Source organism: Taudactylus pleione, unplaced genomic scaffold (genome assembly GCF_031769625.1).
Source record: "Taudactylus pleione unplaced genomic scaffold, aTauple2 ptg000156l, whole genome shotgun sequence".
In the NCBI taxonomy this organism is placed as follows: domain Eukaryota; kingdom Metazoa; phylum Chordata; class Amphibia; order Anura; family Myobatrachidae; genus Taudactylus; species Taudactylus pleione.
This window is the reverse complement of record NW_028284558.1, coordinates 26,601,354-26,617,500: the sequence shown is the minus strand read 5'-3', so window position 1 is coordinate 26,617,500 and position 16,147 is coordinate 26,601,354. Positions and strand designations below refer to the sequence as shown.

The following is a 16,147-nucleotide window of genomic DNA, read 5'->3' as shown; positions in this document are numbered from 1 at the left end:
CTTCAGAACTCATTGGACGGCGCTTCACAGTACAGATGGACAATGACCCGAAGCATACTGCAAAAGCAACCAAAGAGTTTTTTTAAGGCTAAAAAGTGGAATGTTATGCAATGGCCAAGTCAATCCCCTGACCTGAATCCGATTGAGCATGCATTTCACTTGATGAAGACAAAACTGAAGGGAAAATGCCCCAAGAACAAGCAGGAACTGAAGACATTTGCAGTAGAGGCTTGGCAGAGCATCACCAGGGATGAAACCCAGCGTCTGGTGATGTCTATGCGTTCCAGACATCAGGCTGTAATTGCCTGCAAAGGATTTGCAACAAAGTATTAAAAAGTGAAAGTTAGATTTAGGATTGTTTAGTTTGTCCCATTACTTTTGGCCCCTTAAAAAGTGGGAGGCACATATAGAAACCGTTGTAATTCCTACACCGTTCACCTGATTTGGATGTAATTACCCTCAAATTAAATCTGAAAGTCTGCAGTTAAATCACATCTTGTTTGTTTCATTTCAAAGCCATTGTGGTGGTGAACAGAGGCCAAAATATGAAAATTCTGTCAATGTCCCAATATTTATGGACCTGACTGTATGTATGTATGTATGTATGTATGTATGTATGTATGTATGTATATATATATATACACACATATACATACACACACACTTTTGTAATGGAGCTGGTGCACTTTTTACACCTTACGATCAGTCGTTCAGTGCAGGCACATTCCATCATTCCTGAATTTGGCCAATCTGTCGTTATCAGTAGATTGTCCATCACCTGAACATGCAGGCCAATGTCGGAAACAGCCAGCGGGAGCGTGCATCGGTGGTAGTTTCCGACATTATAGTGCATTATTTGTGCACGATTACTGAACCGGGGGCAGGGAGCTGCTGGTATAATAAACAGCAAGGAACCATATATACCCTTATAACTTACATTGCCAGAAATTTTGTCCAGCTCGTTCATCGCCTCATGTATCGCAGCTTCTAGATGGTTATTTAGTGTTCCACTTCTGCAACAGAAAATACAAGAACAAATAGTTTCTATTCCTAAAGCTTCTTATACTAGGAAATAACATTTAAATGTTCTAAATATAATGCCCCAGAACAAACCATCTCCTGTTAACCACTAATCTGTCCTAACTAATCCTCTTGAATGCTAGTCTGACCCCATTGACTTCCGTCTATGAAACCATAACCTGTCAACCCCATACTGTCTGTCCCACTCTCCTTATAAATCAGAAATAGTCAGCCCCGTGTTGCCGATCCCACTGTCCTTATAAAACATAACCAGTCAGCCCATACTGCTGGTCCCTGGGACGCACAACCAGGCACATCAACAAAGAAAGGGGGTATTCGATGGGAGGCACTATATTGTAAATAAAAAGTGTGTTAAAACATACACATTATTGAAAAGTAATCTAAAACGGCTCCTAAATTACATAACAGCAAAATAGAAAAAAATAAAGCAAACCCCATTCCCATGGGTTTATTTTCTGCGACCCCGGTCGCCAGAGTTCCCCTGCCTTGGGACCCCGGTCGCCAGAGTTCCCCTGAACAATGTACAAGTTATGTACATTGTTTAGGACTTATCATTGTAGTCATATCATTAGAATGTAACAATACTTACACATTTTGTGAATGGAAGCAATATGAAGCCTATCAATTAAAAAATAACCAGTAACATTACTGAGGCATGAGGTAAAAGATATTCACCACCTAGTGAATAAGGATTTATATTAATTCATTCCGAAAATTGATCCGTCTACTCTGAGTAAGTGATGGTAAAGTTTCAGCATGAGTGTTTAATACTAAACTAAATGATAGTTTTGAACGCTTACTTTCTGTTTCTCTTCTGGGCTCGACTGTAAGCTTCCAGCCCCTCTGTCAGAGTCTTTAACTTCTCACTCTCCACCTAAATAAAACAAGATAATATTATCCAGGTCTATGACCAATGCCTCTCACCTCAGTGATCAGTAACTTAAAATAAAGCTCATTTACAAAACTGTAATATGCAATGCCGCAGTGTAAATGCTCTTTTACGATTTTATGTTCTTGCTTTTGCACATCTTTCACAGGAAGCCCATGAATTTGCGGCACTGGTGGAAGCTTGTAAAAGTTTACACTGTCCAATGGGAGGAGTGGTGGGGAACTGCAATGCTTCTTGAGTCAGTACAAAGGGGTGTAGGGAATGGAGTAATAGGGCGTGCATTCTTTGAGAGGGCGAAAGCATTTTTCTACCAGCGAAAAGTACTTTATTGTAGATCAGCTCTAGTCAATGCGTTTAAAGGAATGCATTATGCACTTGAAAAAGGTTCATTTCTACGCATGATTTAACCAGTGTAATAAAGAAATTTAACTGGTTAGTATTTTGTTTTTCCAAAAACCTCTGTTTTTTTTTTTTTTTTTTGATTGAATTAGGTCAAGAACATTTAAAAACATATCCAACATGATTTTATAAAAAAATAAATAAAAGCGTTCTGGCATAACATTTTCGAGGTCCACAGGAACTACCTTGGGGATTATGTGGTTTGAAGGAAAGCCGGCACCAAACAGTCAACTCTTTCCGGTTCCAGGAAGCACTGGGTCCTCCTCCATATATACCCTGCTTGCGGCTTTTGTAAACAAGTCCATTGGCAGAAGAATGAAAGTGGAGAAGGAAGTACACATTACACTAGAAACACTCATAATAAAAGAGGGAATCAGAGACGAGGAGGAACATATTCCACTGAAGCCAGGTGCGTCAGGGAGGGTGCCCTGTGGACCTCGAAGAAAGAGTTAACAAAAGGTATGTTATACCATAACTTATTTTCTTCTTCAGGGTCCACAGGAACTACCTTGGGGATGTCCTAAAGCAGTTCCCTTAAGGGTGGGGACACTCCTGATCAGACAGGAGGATCCGCAGCCCAAAGGAAGCATCCTTGGAGGCAAAAGTATCAAAAGCATACAATTTGATAAAGGTATGGACGGAAGACCAAGTGGCTACCTTGCACAGCTGTTCAGCCGAGGCGCCATGCATGACCGCCCACGAAGGTCCAACAGACAGAGTTGAAATGCTGTCACCCTGTTGGGAAGATCAGCTTGCGTATAAGCTTGAGAAATAGTCCTACGCAGCCACCGAGACAGAGTCTGTTTGTTAACTGGCCAACCATGTTTGTGAAACCCATTCAAAACAAAAAGTGCATCTGATTTCTTAATGGAGTTAGTACAATCCATGTAGATCCAAAGGGCTCGAACAACATCCAATGAAGTTTCACCAGCAGAAAGGCTTGAAGACCTGAAAGCCGGTACAACAATTTCTTCATTTATATGAAAACGGGATAGCACTTTTGGAAGGTAGCCTGCCCGTGTACGCAGGACTGCCCTATCGTGGTGGAAAATCAAATATGGGGGGGGGGGGGGGGGGAACACGACCGTGCTGCCAAATCAGAGACTCTGTGAGCTGAAGAGATAACGAAGAGAAAAAGGGGTCTTCGCTGTCAACCACTTGAAGTCCACTGTATTCAAAGGTTCAAAAGGGAGGAGCCTGTAACGCCCTGAGAACCAAAGACAAATCCCACGGTGCCATCGGAAAAGCAAAAAAGGTGGCTGCAGATGGAGAACCCAATACAAAAAAGTTCTAACATCTGGCAAGGGAGATATTCTATGCTGAAACAAAACTGAGAGCGCAGAAACCTGTACCCACAAAGTGGCCAGGCGGAGACCCAGGTCTAATTCAGCCTGGAGAAAAGCGAAAACCCGAGAGACCCTAAAAACCTTAGGATCAACTTTTCTGTGGGAACACCATAGAAAAATGAATGCCAAATTCTGTAAAAGATGCAGGCAGAAGGCGGCTTTCTTGCCGCAAGCATCGTATGAAACACAGAACCCATAAACCCTTTGGCTCTTAATAAGCAAGACTCAAGAGCCAAGCCGTCAAAGATAGACGAGGTAGGCCGGAATGTAGGCAGGGACCCTCTGCACTAGCAGGTCCAGCTAAGAGGAAATGTGAGCGGAGTATCTATGGAGAGACATCAGGTCGGTGAACCAATGGCGCTTGGGCCAAGCCGAAGCTATTAGAATCACCCTGCCGCCCTCTTTCTTGCATTTTCTGAGAATTATTGGTAGAAGAGAATGGAGGAGACAGGTAAGCCAACCTGAAATCCCACCCCACTGCCAGCGCATCCACAAAGGCAGCTGAGGGGTCTCTTGTCCTGGACCCGTACAATGGGGATCTTGTAATTGTGCCGTGAGATCATGAGATCCACCTCTGGTAGTCCCCATTTGTCCACTAGGAGCTGGAAGACTTATGGGTGGAGATCCCATTCTCCGGCATGTATGTCCTGACAACTGAGGAAGTCTGCTTCCCAGTTGTGGGCTTCTGGGATGAAAATTGCAGAGATTGTCAGTAGATGACATTCTGCCCAAGTCAGAATTTTTGTCACTTCCTGGCTGCCGGACTTCGCGTGCCTCCCTGATGGTTGAGGTAGGCTACCGTGGTTGCACTGTCGGACTGGATTTGGACAGGCCTGCTTTGAAGGAGGCTTTGTGCTGAAATTAAATATCTTGGAACTCTGGGCAGTGTACAGGGTGTTATGTGCAGATGCCTTTCCCTGAGACATCCACCTTCCCTGGAAAGTGTGATAACTTGTTACTGTGCCACTTCCTTGAAGACTGGCGTCCGTGGTGAGGAGTACCCACAGAGGGCGACCCTGGTTTAAAATGAGGCATCTGAAGCCACCAGGCCAGGGAGAGCCAGATCATCAGACTTTATCCACTGATACTGACTGTTCCAACAAGACAGGATCAATAACTGCAAGGGCCTGGAGTGAAACTGGGCATATTCCACCATGTTGAAGGTGGAAAGCATACACCCCAGGACCTGCATCACTGAATGGACTGATACTCTTCGATCGTGGAGCAATTTTCACACCTGCAAATGTAGAGCTGCAATCTTTTTTACTGGTAAAAAGATCTTCTGCGCCTGAGAATCCAGGAGCGAACCCAGATGTGTCATCTGCAGTGTTTGAGAAAGCGATGATTTTTTCCAATTGACAATCCAGCTGTGCTGCTTTAGGCAGGCCACTGTCAGCTGGAGATTAAGTATTACCTCCGGAGACTGTGCCAATATTAGGAGATTGTCCAAGTATGGCAGAATTCTGGCTCCTTGTCGCCTGAGAAGAGCAGTCATGACCGCCATTACCTTGGTAAACACCTGAGGAGCTGTGGACAGACCAAAAGGGTAGAGCCTGAAATTGGTAATGTTGCTGATGAACAGCAAATCGTAGAAACCTTCGATGGGATAGTGCTATAGGCCCATGCAGGTATGCATCTTGTATGTCTAGGGAAACCATAAAATTCCCAGGTTCCATAGCCAGCATAATTGACCGTAGGGTCTCCATACGGAACTTGTGTACATGAACAAATTTGTTGAGATACTTTAGATTTAGGATAGGGCGATGAGACCCATTTGGTTTCCGAATCAAAAACAGATTTGAATAAATATCCACTTTCTTGTTGAGCCAAGGGAACCGGAATAATAACCCCTGAACCCATCAAAGTCTGAATGGCTTTCTGGAGGGCCAGGGCTTTGACAGAGCTTGCTGGGGGATTTGTGCCAAAGAATTTCTGGGGAGGATGTCCTCGGAAAGTGATTGCATATTCCTGAGAGACCACTTATCTGACCCAGGCATCTGTTGTCTGATGCCAAGTGTCGCAAAACAGAAGACGTCGGCCCCCTACTCCGAGGTCCCCCAGGGGGAGGCCCGCCCCATCCCCATCAGGCTGAAGGTTTGTCAACTGGCCTGGTAGCCTGGTTGACCAACCCTTCCCCGCTTGTTGTGGCTTGGTAGTCCTACGGCAATTAGGCTGCCTGGAAAAAGACTGTCCCTTTGTCCTTCCCTGGGGTCGAAAGGGAAACTGCTTCTTGTAATAGTTTGATGATGGTAGCCCAGCAGCTTTTGAAGCTGCAAAACGTAACCACTATCTTATCCAACTCTGGACCAAACAATCTTTTACCCAAAAAAAGGCAGGGATTCTAGAACTTTCTTGGAACCCACATCTGCCATCCAGTACCTTAACCAGATGGCTCTGCGTGCCAAAATTGAGGCTGCCGACGCCCTAGATGCCATAATTCCTACATCTTACATAGGGTATGCTGCCTCTCGCATAAGAGAAAAATAAGACAGTTCTCTTGTAGCATCTGGCATAGTCTCTTCTAATGCCGCCGTCCACTCTTCTATGGCCTTGGCCAACCAGGCAGTCGCCATAGCAGTCCATGTAATTGCACCAGATAAAGAAAAAAAACTGACTTTAAAACAGGTTTCCAACCTTTTATCAGTAACATCCCTAAGAAAGGATGCGGACGGAATGGGCAATGTGGAAATCTTAATCAAATGAGTCACGTGAGCATCCACCATGGAAGAGACCTTCCATTTATCACATCAGGGCAGCACAGACGGTGTAATGGTTAGCGTTACTGCCTCACAGCACTGAGGTCGTGGGTTCTATTCCAACCACGGCCCTAACTGTGCGGAGTTTGTATATTCTCCCTGTGCTTGTTTGGGTTTCCTTCGGGTGCTCCGGTTTCCTCACACACTCCAAAAATATATTGGTAGGTTAATTGGCTCCAACCAAAAATTAACCCTAGTGTGTATGTGTGTGCGTTTATATGTGATAGGGAATATAGATTGTAAGCTCCACTGGGGCAGGAACTGATGTGAATGGCCAAATATTCTTCTCTGTAAAGCGCTGCGCAATATGTGTGCACTATATAAATAACTGGTAATAAAGAAATAAATCACATTCCACTTACTGAAAATGGATATAACAAGGATAACTGCTTTGTAACATGGAACCGCCTATCCAGGGTATTCCATACCTCAGCCATGATTCTGAAAGCTGTTCAGACTGAGGAAACTCATCCTTAATCACCTTCTGTCGTCTCAAGAGCGGAGCTTTAGACCTAGGAGGTGCCTTTTTATCTTCTAAATTTAAAATCGATTTAACCGCTCTCACCAGAGAGAGAACATCCACAGAGGCATGACAATCCTCCTCCTCAGATACAGATTCTGAGGAGGAACCCTGTGCAAAATCAGATGATGCATCTGCGTCTAAAGGCTGTGCGGAATGACGCAATGATCTCTTCCGGTCCTGAACCCTAGTGGTTACCGCCTGTCTAGGTTTAAGAGCGGCAGACTGTTGAACCTATACCCTGTGAAGAATGAGCATAAGCATCCATCCAGGATGGATACAAAGGAGGAACACACATAGCAGGTTGCAACTGTTGTGGAAATCCCATAGTAAGAGGCAGTATAGGTGTCGCTAACCGGTCCACTAAATGCGTTTGAACTTGTGAAAAAGAGGACACCCACGGTGGCTCTTGCACAGGCGCTGGTATACTAAGTTGATGTGATGGAATCTTATAACAAGAAATACACATACCATCCTGTATGAAATCCTGGAGGAGACAGGCCTGCCTGACAGGATTCACATAATACCAGCTCACTTGGGCCCCAGCCTCATGTTTCCCTTTGATCTTAGACATATAAAAAGGTACAAAGCAATGCAACTGCGACTTTTAAACACGGATATAGAAAGAACCCCACCACGTGCACAGAGAAGTGAGGAACAATAGTGCTTAAAATAAGTAACAGACAGACACAGCAGGCGCTAACACAAAGTCACATACAATGCAGATACAACTGATAGTTGAAAATGAGCTCTGAATCAACTGGTCAAAACCCTATTAGAGTTGATTGATAGGCTATAGAGCGTTATATATCTAGCCCCTGAAGGAGAGGTATACAGGGAGATCAACGCCTACTGAGACCAGCTGCTTTCACAGAGCGCAGAACATAGTCAGTGAGCGTTTCATATACAGAGGTGGGCAGAGCAACCCAGATGCGCAAAACTTCCATAGCCCGGCCCTGGGTCGGGATTGCCGGGGTGAGAGCTTACCTCCCCTATGCTGCACAAACCAATTGGGTACTCTGGCTTCTCAGCAACAGAATGCGTCTGAAGCCTGTCCCCGGCGCCAGGCGATATGGTACTGATGGCCTAATTCGGGAGCGCCGAACCGAAGCAGCTTCCATACATCTCCCATGCTGGAAGCCCGGACAGGCTCGCTCTTACCAGAGTGTCCTCTGGTTGCAGTCCAGGTCATGGCACTGCAATTTAGCGCGCTCTGCCACGACCCTGCCAATATTACCAGACCACACGGGTTACTGGTGTTGCGGCGCCAGCGGGGGTAGGTGGAGTTGCAGCACGGGCGTCTTATAAAAGACGCCCTGCTGCTAAACTCATAGGAGTTAAAAAGGAAAGAAAGAAGAAAAACAAACAAACAAACAAACCAAACTTGGGACTGTTTTCAGTCCCGTGCTGTTATAACTGTGAGTCTCCTGCAGCACCAAATGAAAAACTGAGTATCTGAGGCCGAAGACAGGGTATATATGGAGGAGGACCCAGTGCATCCTGGGACCGGAAAGGGTTGACTGTTTGGTGCCTGGTTTCCTCCAAAACACATATTCCCCAAGGTAGTTTCTGTGGACCCTATGGACCCTGAAGAAATGTATATATATTTTTGCTACACACAACATTGATATAGGATTTTTTTTTTTTTTTAAATATCGACCGTTGATATATCGGAATATCGATCGTCAGAACATTGCAACTTTACATTTCCCGGCAGCTGCTCCTCTCTGCACGGCAGTCACAAGGGGAGGATGTGGAGAGGTGAGGAAGTCCCTCTGCCATTGGCGGCTGCAGGAAGATAACTTTCCAGCAGCTACCAAGTGAGCGTTTCTGACTGGTCGCATTGTTTGCGACCATGTCAAGTAACACATAGCACTGCCTCCTATCAAGAGCTGAAATGAACAACTCTGCATAAAATAAAGATGTAGATCTATAGCATTAAAAAAAATAGAAAAAAGGAAAAAAAAAACAAAACAAAAAAAAAAAACATAAATCATTGTAGAGTGGGCAAGTACAAGCTAATTAATTAATGTTTTTTCAATATCCATGTTCCCCACCCTCAGCTCCAAGGTAGGTTTACTAATTGTATTCAGAGGGCTCCACAGGTTCTATCGAATAATGGATAATTGTATTTAGTTACTAAATATTACACATTGCAATGAGAAGAATAGGTTTACTAAAAGAATAATAATAAAAATAAAGTCCCTCCCTCCCCTTAATGTCAATATCCCAATTGCATGCAAATATGCTGTATGCAAAATAAGTATTAAGCTGCAGTATACCTTCCGTTCTTCTGAGTTCTGCTGATATGAGTTGTGCAGGTCGTCCCTCACTAATTTTCCGGGCCATGAAGCCAGTCCTTTAATTTGTCCCCAGACCAAGTCTCCCATATTAAACGTCCTTGGCCTATAATGCATTAAGTCATTTGATGAAGGGGAGTCGGGAATCCTAATGTCATCCTCGCTACTGATACTTTTTGTGTCTGAGGGACTGGGGACACACCCGTTCATTCCCTTTGCATGAAAGTCTCCATTATAATGGATATAGTCTCTAGCTAAAGAACTTTCCAAACTGTTGGAAGAGCTGGGAGATTGTTCCTCCATGCTGATCTCTTGTTTAGGGATGTTGAGCAAATCTCCGAACCCTCTGTGCTGTGGGACACGGGTTCCGTTCATGTGAGCGCAGCGTTCCATAGTGCTTTCCAACCTCTCTTTAAAACTCATCATAGTTCTTTTGTAATGGTTAAATGTGAAATTATCCTCTAGCATCTTATCGTTTGGACATTGCCTGGGTGGCAGCAAAATCTGGCACTGCTCATCTTCGAAAGAGTGCAATATAGAGACGTTGCCAGATCTAGTTTGGTACGGATTGCCATAGACCTGCGAGTTGTGGTCCAAAAACTCCTCACATTTCCACCTGTTGACTTCACCAGGACTTTGACCTCCATTCCAATATCTTTTAGGTGTATTACATCCTGCTTTGAAGTAATCAAACCCGTCCCCATCAGCCATGTGTTTGTTCTGATCCAAGTTTTTTCTCATCCGGGTACCTCTAGAGTTTCGTATTCTGACCTCATGATCGGAATTTCCCAAGTTTCTACCATGGATGACGGTGCCCACTGTACTTGAGAGATTTAATGGGTCACCAATGGATGCAGTGAAGGCACTCATGGCACTTAGTGCTGGGATAGGGCTCATCTGTGTCGTGCTGGCCACCGCCGTAGTAATGACCACTTGCATTCCCTTACTGGCTGCATCTACCACAGCTTTATAAATGGCATCTACAGAGCTTCCTCCTTCCCGTGTGTTATCTTTTATATATTGTTCTGTCCTATGTGGCATGGTACAAGACTTATCTGGAAATGGAGGAATTGCAGGGTTTGGGTTTTCAGGTATTGACGATACTCCCATCTGAGCATTGACCGCTTTGTTTTCTTGCATTCTCACCTAAATAAATCAGAATAAAATGTATTACTGTGGAAGGAGTATAGTCTGTGCTACACATTGGCATGACAATTTTTTGGTTTCTGGTAATATCTTGTTTTGGATGTGGGGACTGATACAATTACCTGAAAGTTTTGAAACAAACAGGCCATGGGGTTGAAGTTGTTTGGTGGCGCCGTAACTTGTCCTTTCAAGGCATGTAGATTGGGAAACCTATGCAGAAGTTGCTGCTGCTGATTATTGTTTAGTAATGACTGAAGATGAGAAGACAACTGATGGTTATTCAAGGGATTGCTTACCGATGACAAATCTGAAAAAAAAAAAAAAATGTATACGTTAAACACGGATTATGTACTTTTCACTTCGAAAAAGGGCAAGTGCTTAAGGATCCCAGTGGATAAAAACAAACTGGTCTAATGCAGTTTTGTGACCTCACATGCCTAGCTTTGGCAAAATACATGGTTTTAGAGAGAAGTGAACAGACCTGTTGTCAGAGATTGCAGAAGGGTGTATGATTTTTATTATTCTGATGCTAGTAGAGATTGGGGTAATTAATTGCTGCGGGAGGCATACAAGCATGATAAGGCCTACCTATACATGCACAAACAACAACATTTTAATTTTCAGGAGAACTCGATTACGAAGGGTAGCACAGAAAAGGACTTGCATTTTGTGTGTACTCAGGAGGCTCAGAAACTGGGAGTGTCACCTTTGAAGTGCACTTTTACCGAACATCAATTTTTAGGGGCATTTCTACCAATGTAACGAAAACACTCAAAACACGTAAAAAGTGGCAAAAGAAAGGCAGTTCTGCTCTGCCCCTCATGGTCATCATTAATGTCATATATAAAAGGAAGCTAAACCAAAGACTTAGGAGAAAAAGAGATAGAGATATATATGCATTTCCAAACATGGAGAAGTGGAGGTCTGCACTAGGTAAACAATTTAGCTAATTTACACACACAGAAAACTGTTTTTGCACTTCCCTAATGCTGGGCATACACTACACAATTATCTGTCATATATCTGTCCAATCTGGCTGGTTGGAATGAAAATCTAGTAGTGTATGGGAGCAAATGACAATCAATCAAACATTTGTTCACAAACACTGGAAAACAGAAAAAAAATGGACGTTCAGCCAAATTCGTTAAATAAAACAAATGCAACCAATTTGAACAATAGTTTGTCTGCTTTCCAGGGTTTAAAACCATATAAAAATCAATTGTCATTTGCTCCCATAGATTACCAGATTTTCATTCCAACCAGACAGATAATTGTATAGAGTGTATGCCCAGCATAAATTAGATATTTGTTTTTTTTATTACAATGGTAGTATTTTATTATTTCTTGACTGGTTGGCTATTACCATATGATACACAGCCTAATGGGATTAACCACTTTGGTTGAGTGTGCAGTGATCCTAATCTAATGGGAGATGGACAGAGGAAGATCTACATCCTTTTTGATGGCTGTTTAAGAGAATACATGGAATCTGAGCAGTACAAATGATGAGACCTGGACAAGTAGATCCATTCTGGCAATGTTCCTCAGATGAAAGAATGAGTATTTGATTGTGGCTGATACCTGATGTTTATGTGTCAAGCCACTATCCAGTACAACACCAAGATTCCCCACATGTTCAGTGTTTTGTCATTCTGATCCCCCAAGCGTAAGTCCTGTTGGTTGGCTATGCTGTAACCCTGACTTGTGACTCATCATAAGGACCGCTGTTTTATCAGGGTTCAGTCACAGCCAACTGGCACTCATCCACTCCTGAAGCTCAGCTAGGCAGCCATTTAGGGTTGTTATGGGGTCCTTTGTACCTGGAGCTAAGGACAGGTACGGTTGTGTATCATCTGCATAGCAGTGGTACACCAGGCCATGACGTCTGATTATTTCACCCAATGGTAGCATGGGTGATAGTATAGAACCCTGTGGGACACCGCATGGAAGTGGCACTGGTGATGAAGAGTTTACTTCAGAAGAAACTCTCTGACCTGCCGGTCAGAAATGATTTGAACCAGCTAAGGAATGTGCCACCCAGTCCTCAGAAATATTTCAAGCACTCAATTAGAATCCCGTGGTCCACAGTATCAAATGCTGCTGAAAGATCTAGAAGGATTAAGATTGAACAATCACCTCTGTCTCTTGCCATCAGAAGATCATTAAGCACACATACCAGAGCTGTTTCAGTGCTATGTCTTCTCCTGAATCCTGACTGGAATGGATCATAAATATCATGGGTAGACAGATGGGTTTCCAGTTGCATTGCCACTACTTTCTCAATGACCTTTCCTAGAAAAGGAAGGTTTGATACTGGTCTATAGTGGGTCATGCAGTCGGGGTCTAAATTAAGTTTTTTTAAGAAGTGGTCTAACAATTTCTTCCTTTAGTGGTTCTGGAAAAATGCCTGTTTGCAAAGAGCATTGAACTATTTTTGCAATTACAGGGCCAATCATGTCCATACTCCCTAAGAAAAACTTAGTTGAGGCAGGATCCAGATAACAGGTGGTGGGGCGCAACACTCTGATAACGGATGTAAAAGACATTGCCAAAATTATGTCAAAGCTGTTCCAGGGAGACAGGTGGCTTACCTTTGCAGGCTTGGTAGTTTTGTAATCCTTTGATGGCACTGTGGGGATTCGAGCCCGGATGGAGGATACTTTATCTGCAAAGAATTTTGCAAACTCATTGCATCTGGACTGGGAGAGGGTTTCATCAAGCTGCAGGAATGCTGGTTTGCAAAGCATCTCCACTGTACGGTAAAGCTGAGCTGGCCTATTGTTTGCGGTCTTGATCTCATTTGAAAGGAACTCTGTTTTCTTACAGGTGATCGTTGATTGATATTCTCTAATATGTATGATTAGTGTTAACTTATCCTTTACCAGGTTAATCTTCCTCCATCGTCTTTCAAGTCTACGCCCCCTTTTCTTGAGTTCACTAACACTAGGGGCTTGACGGTTTGGTATGCGGGGTCGTATACGCACAGGGGCGATAATATCCATTGCAGCCGTCACATCTGTTATAGTAGTGGACTAGAGAACAAGGATCTTCACAGGCCCCCATTACCACAGAAAGATCCAGGTTTGCTGCAAGAGCCTGGGGGGGTCGTTCCCCTCCTTGGACGATACCTTGTCAACTCCATGGGTAAAGTTCTATTTTGAGGGGTTGCAACTGAGAAGTGAATTGAGTGGTGGTCTGACCACGTGACTGGGTTTATATTTAGGTCAGAGACTTCTAATCCAATCTGGAAGACAAGATCAAGAGTGTGACCACTTATATGAGTAGCTGAAGGAATGACTTGTGTGAGGTCCAGAGCATTCATTGTGCACAGGAGATCTTGGCCAAGGTGAGAACTCATCATCAACCCATGCATTGAAATCCCCAAGGATCAGCCATCTTTGATGCTCCAGAACTAGTCCAGCAACAATATCTACAAATTCTTGTAGAAATATCTTTCCATCTCCAGGGGGGCGGTAAATGGGAAGTACTCTGAATCCTAAGTCTGTAGAACCCCGAGCAGCAATGCACTCAATATGAGTGAGTAATTTCCATTGGGTGGACCCCAAGTTTAAGTTAGTTTTTGAAGCAGATAGCCACACCCCCTCCGCTGCAGTTAAGTCTTGGGTTGTGAACGACATAGTAATTTGTTGGAACTGCAGCTTCCAAAATAGGAGCTGCATTTTCGTCTAGCCAAGTCCAAGTAATACAGGCAAGATCTGTAGATTCAGTAAGGTCAGCAATAGTTTTCTTTATATTGAGTGTGGGGGCTCTGGGGATGTCAGTCCCAGAGCGAGAGTTTACAGGTCAGTTCTTCCAAGCACAGGGCCGTTTGATAGGTACCACTTCTATTTGTCTCCTATATGAAATTGGTGAGCCTGAAGGCAAGGAATAAGGTAAGATAAGGAATTTTTTATTTTTATGGTCGACTGATCTGGTCTTAAGCCAGAGGACCCTTTGTGCCAATAACACAATAGCAGCTACTATTGCTGCTAACCTTGAAGAATCAAAAGCTGTGCTCTTCAAATAAAACAACACATCCAGAATATAAGAGGCAAAAAGATTAATTAACTCTTTGGGCATACACCCCTATAAATCTTCTAGAAGTTATTCACTCTACTTAAAGTCACCTTTGACACCCAAGCAGAGGCAAAGGTGGCCCTAACAAGTAACACACAAGCCTTTTAGCCTCCAAAGTAGTCCTTATAGAACATGGTATCTGTGAGAGGAATCATGGTCCTATTTGACAGTTATGAGACCTAAGGATATATTACTGTAGAGATTGCCCACAACTCCAGGTAAAAGGAATGAAATGATCTAAAAGTATGCAGTTTGTCTCAGTCTACCACATCCCCAACATTAAATTTGCTAAGATCTAGTCAAGGGTAAAGATGAAATATAACAAAGCTCGCTCTGCTAAATAGAGTCCTGAATACTGCTCTGATAAGGCAGAAAGCATCATACAGAGAGGAGGATTTATCAGATTCCAAATGGGTAGTAATTGCCATGGCGCACAACTGCATCCTTGGTCCAGCACATTGGGCAGACAGTTGGAAAGTGTGTATGCACCAATCGTCAGATAGGATGGCTGACCCATTGACATAGTGTGTACCCAGCATAAGGGTCCACAAAAGATTCACCCAAAAATCTCTAGCGGCGAGAGAGGACAACATACCTACTATAGAAGGTCTGCTACTGTTTAAATTAAGGACCTACACTGTAGCCCAGGTGCATAAGAAAGGAAAGAACGCAGTTCATGGTCTGTGCAAGGTACAAACCCACTAGGGACAGCAGAAAGGGCTCTTTTGCCCCATGGAGGTGCTGAGCAAGGCTGCAGATGAATGCTGGTGAAGCGTGGGCTTGACTGTTGTACAGTAGCTTGCCCTGGAATTTGGCAGATCATACAGGTGTGTAACATTATGGAGGTAGTGATGGGAGGGTATTTACCACCTCTTTCCATAGATATTGACTCTCGTGACTTAGGCATACTATACACAGAAGAGCAAGGCAATTGTACTCCACTGCTACATTGTATAACGAAGCAAGCCAGTGGTCTTAAAACTAGTATGCAAATGACCAACTTAGAAATATTAAAAATACATACATCAATCATAAGTCATCTTATTGAATAAGAGTTTGAAAACTATAAAGGGCAAGACAGGCAAGGGGTAGACCGGCAAGGAGGCACTCTGGTACTGTTTCATTAAACAATGGGTGCTTATTGTTCATGTCAGGCACAAGTGAAGCTTGTAACAGCTTGAGAAAGAGCCACTTGTGCCTGAAATGTTGCTGACTTGCACAATAAAAAAAACACACCCCTTGTTTAGTGCAACTGTTGCATAGTCCTAATTTTGCCAAAGACAATACGCATTCAGTTCTATTGACAAATTGCCGGGCAACAACCTGTGCGCGCAGCCCTGGACTGGTCGGGAAAGTAGGGAAGCCATAAGCCATGAACCGTGCCTTTGGCTTCCTCACAATATGCCCGGATCTTCTATTTCTCCTCACTTTGTTTGTGACTAAATTGGTTATACATCTGCTCTTTCCATGATTATGCCAAAGAAAAAAAAAAATAGATCACCATGTCTCTATTTGAAAGACTTAATTCCTTAAGTTTCTATCCCCTTTAAGATTTTAAAGTTCCATGAGGATGAATCCTAGTTCAGGTCTTACTACAAGGCTTTGTGCGCACATTGAAGCTCTGCAATCCTTGCATGGTACAAAACTGCAAGTCAAGTTTTAATGAAGTAGTA

The 16,147-nt window shown here is 43.5% G+C and overlaps 1 protein-coding gene across 1 annotated transcript in view; it reads right to left on the bottom strand.

Annotated features, from left to right (window-relative positions):
• MBD5 (methyl-CpG binding domain protein 5) overlaps nucleotides 1-16,147 on the bottom strand; it is a 92,221-nt gene that overhangs the window by 9,507 nt on the left and 66,567 nt on the right. The window contains exons 8-11 of the mRNA XM_088474873.1: nucleotides 10,520-10,704; nucleotides 9,234-10,397; nucleotides 1,842-1,915; nucleotides 938-1,013 (exon numbers count right to left, since the gene is read on the bottom strand). Of these exons, the coding sequence (XP_088330999.1) occupies nucleotides 938-1,013; nucleotides 1,842-1,915; nucleotides 9,234-10,397; nucleotides 10,520-10,704 (1,499 nt within the window). The remainder of the gene's footprint in view (nucleotides 1-937; nucleotides 1,014-1,841; nucleotides 1,916-9,233; nucleotides 10,398-10,519; nucleotides 10,705-16,147) is intronic.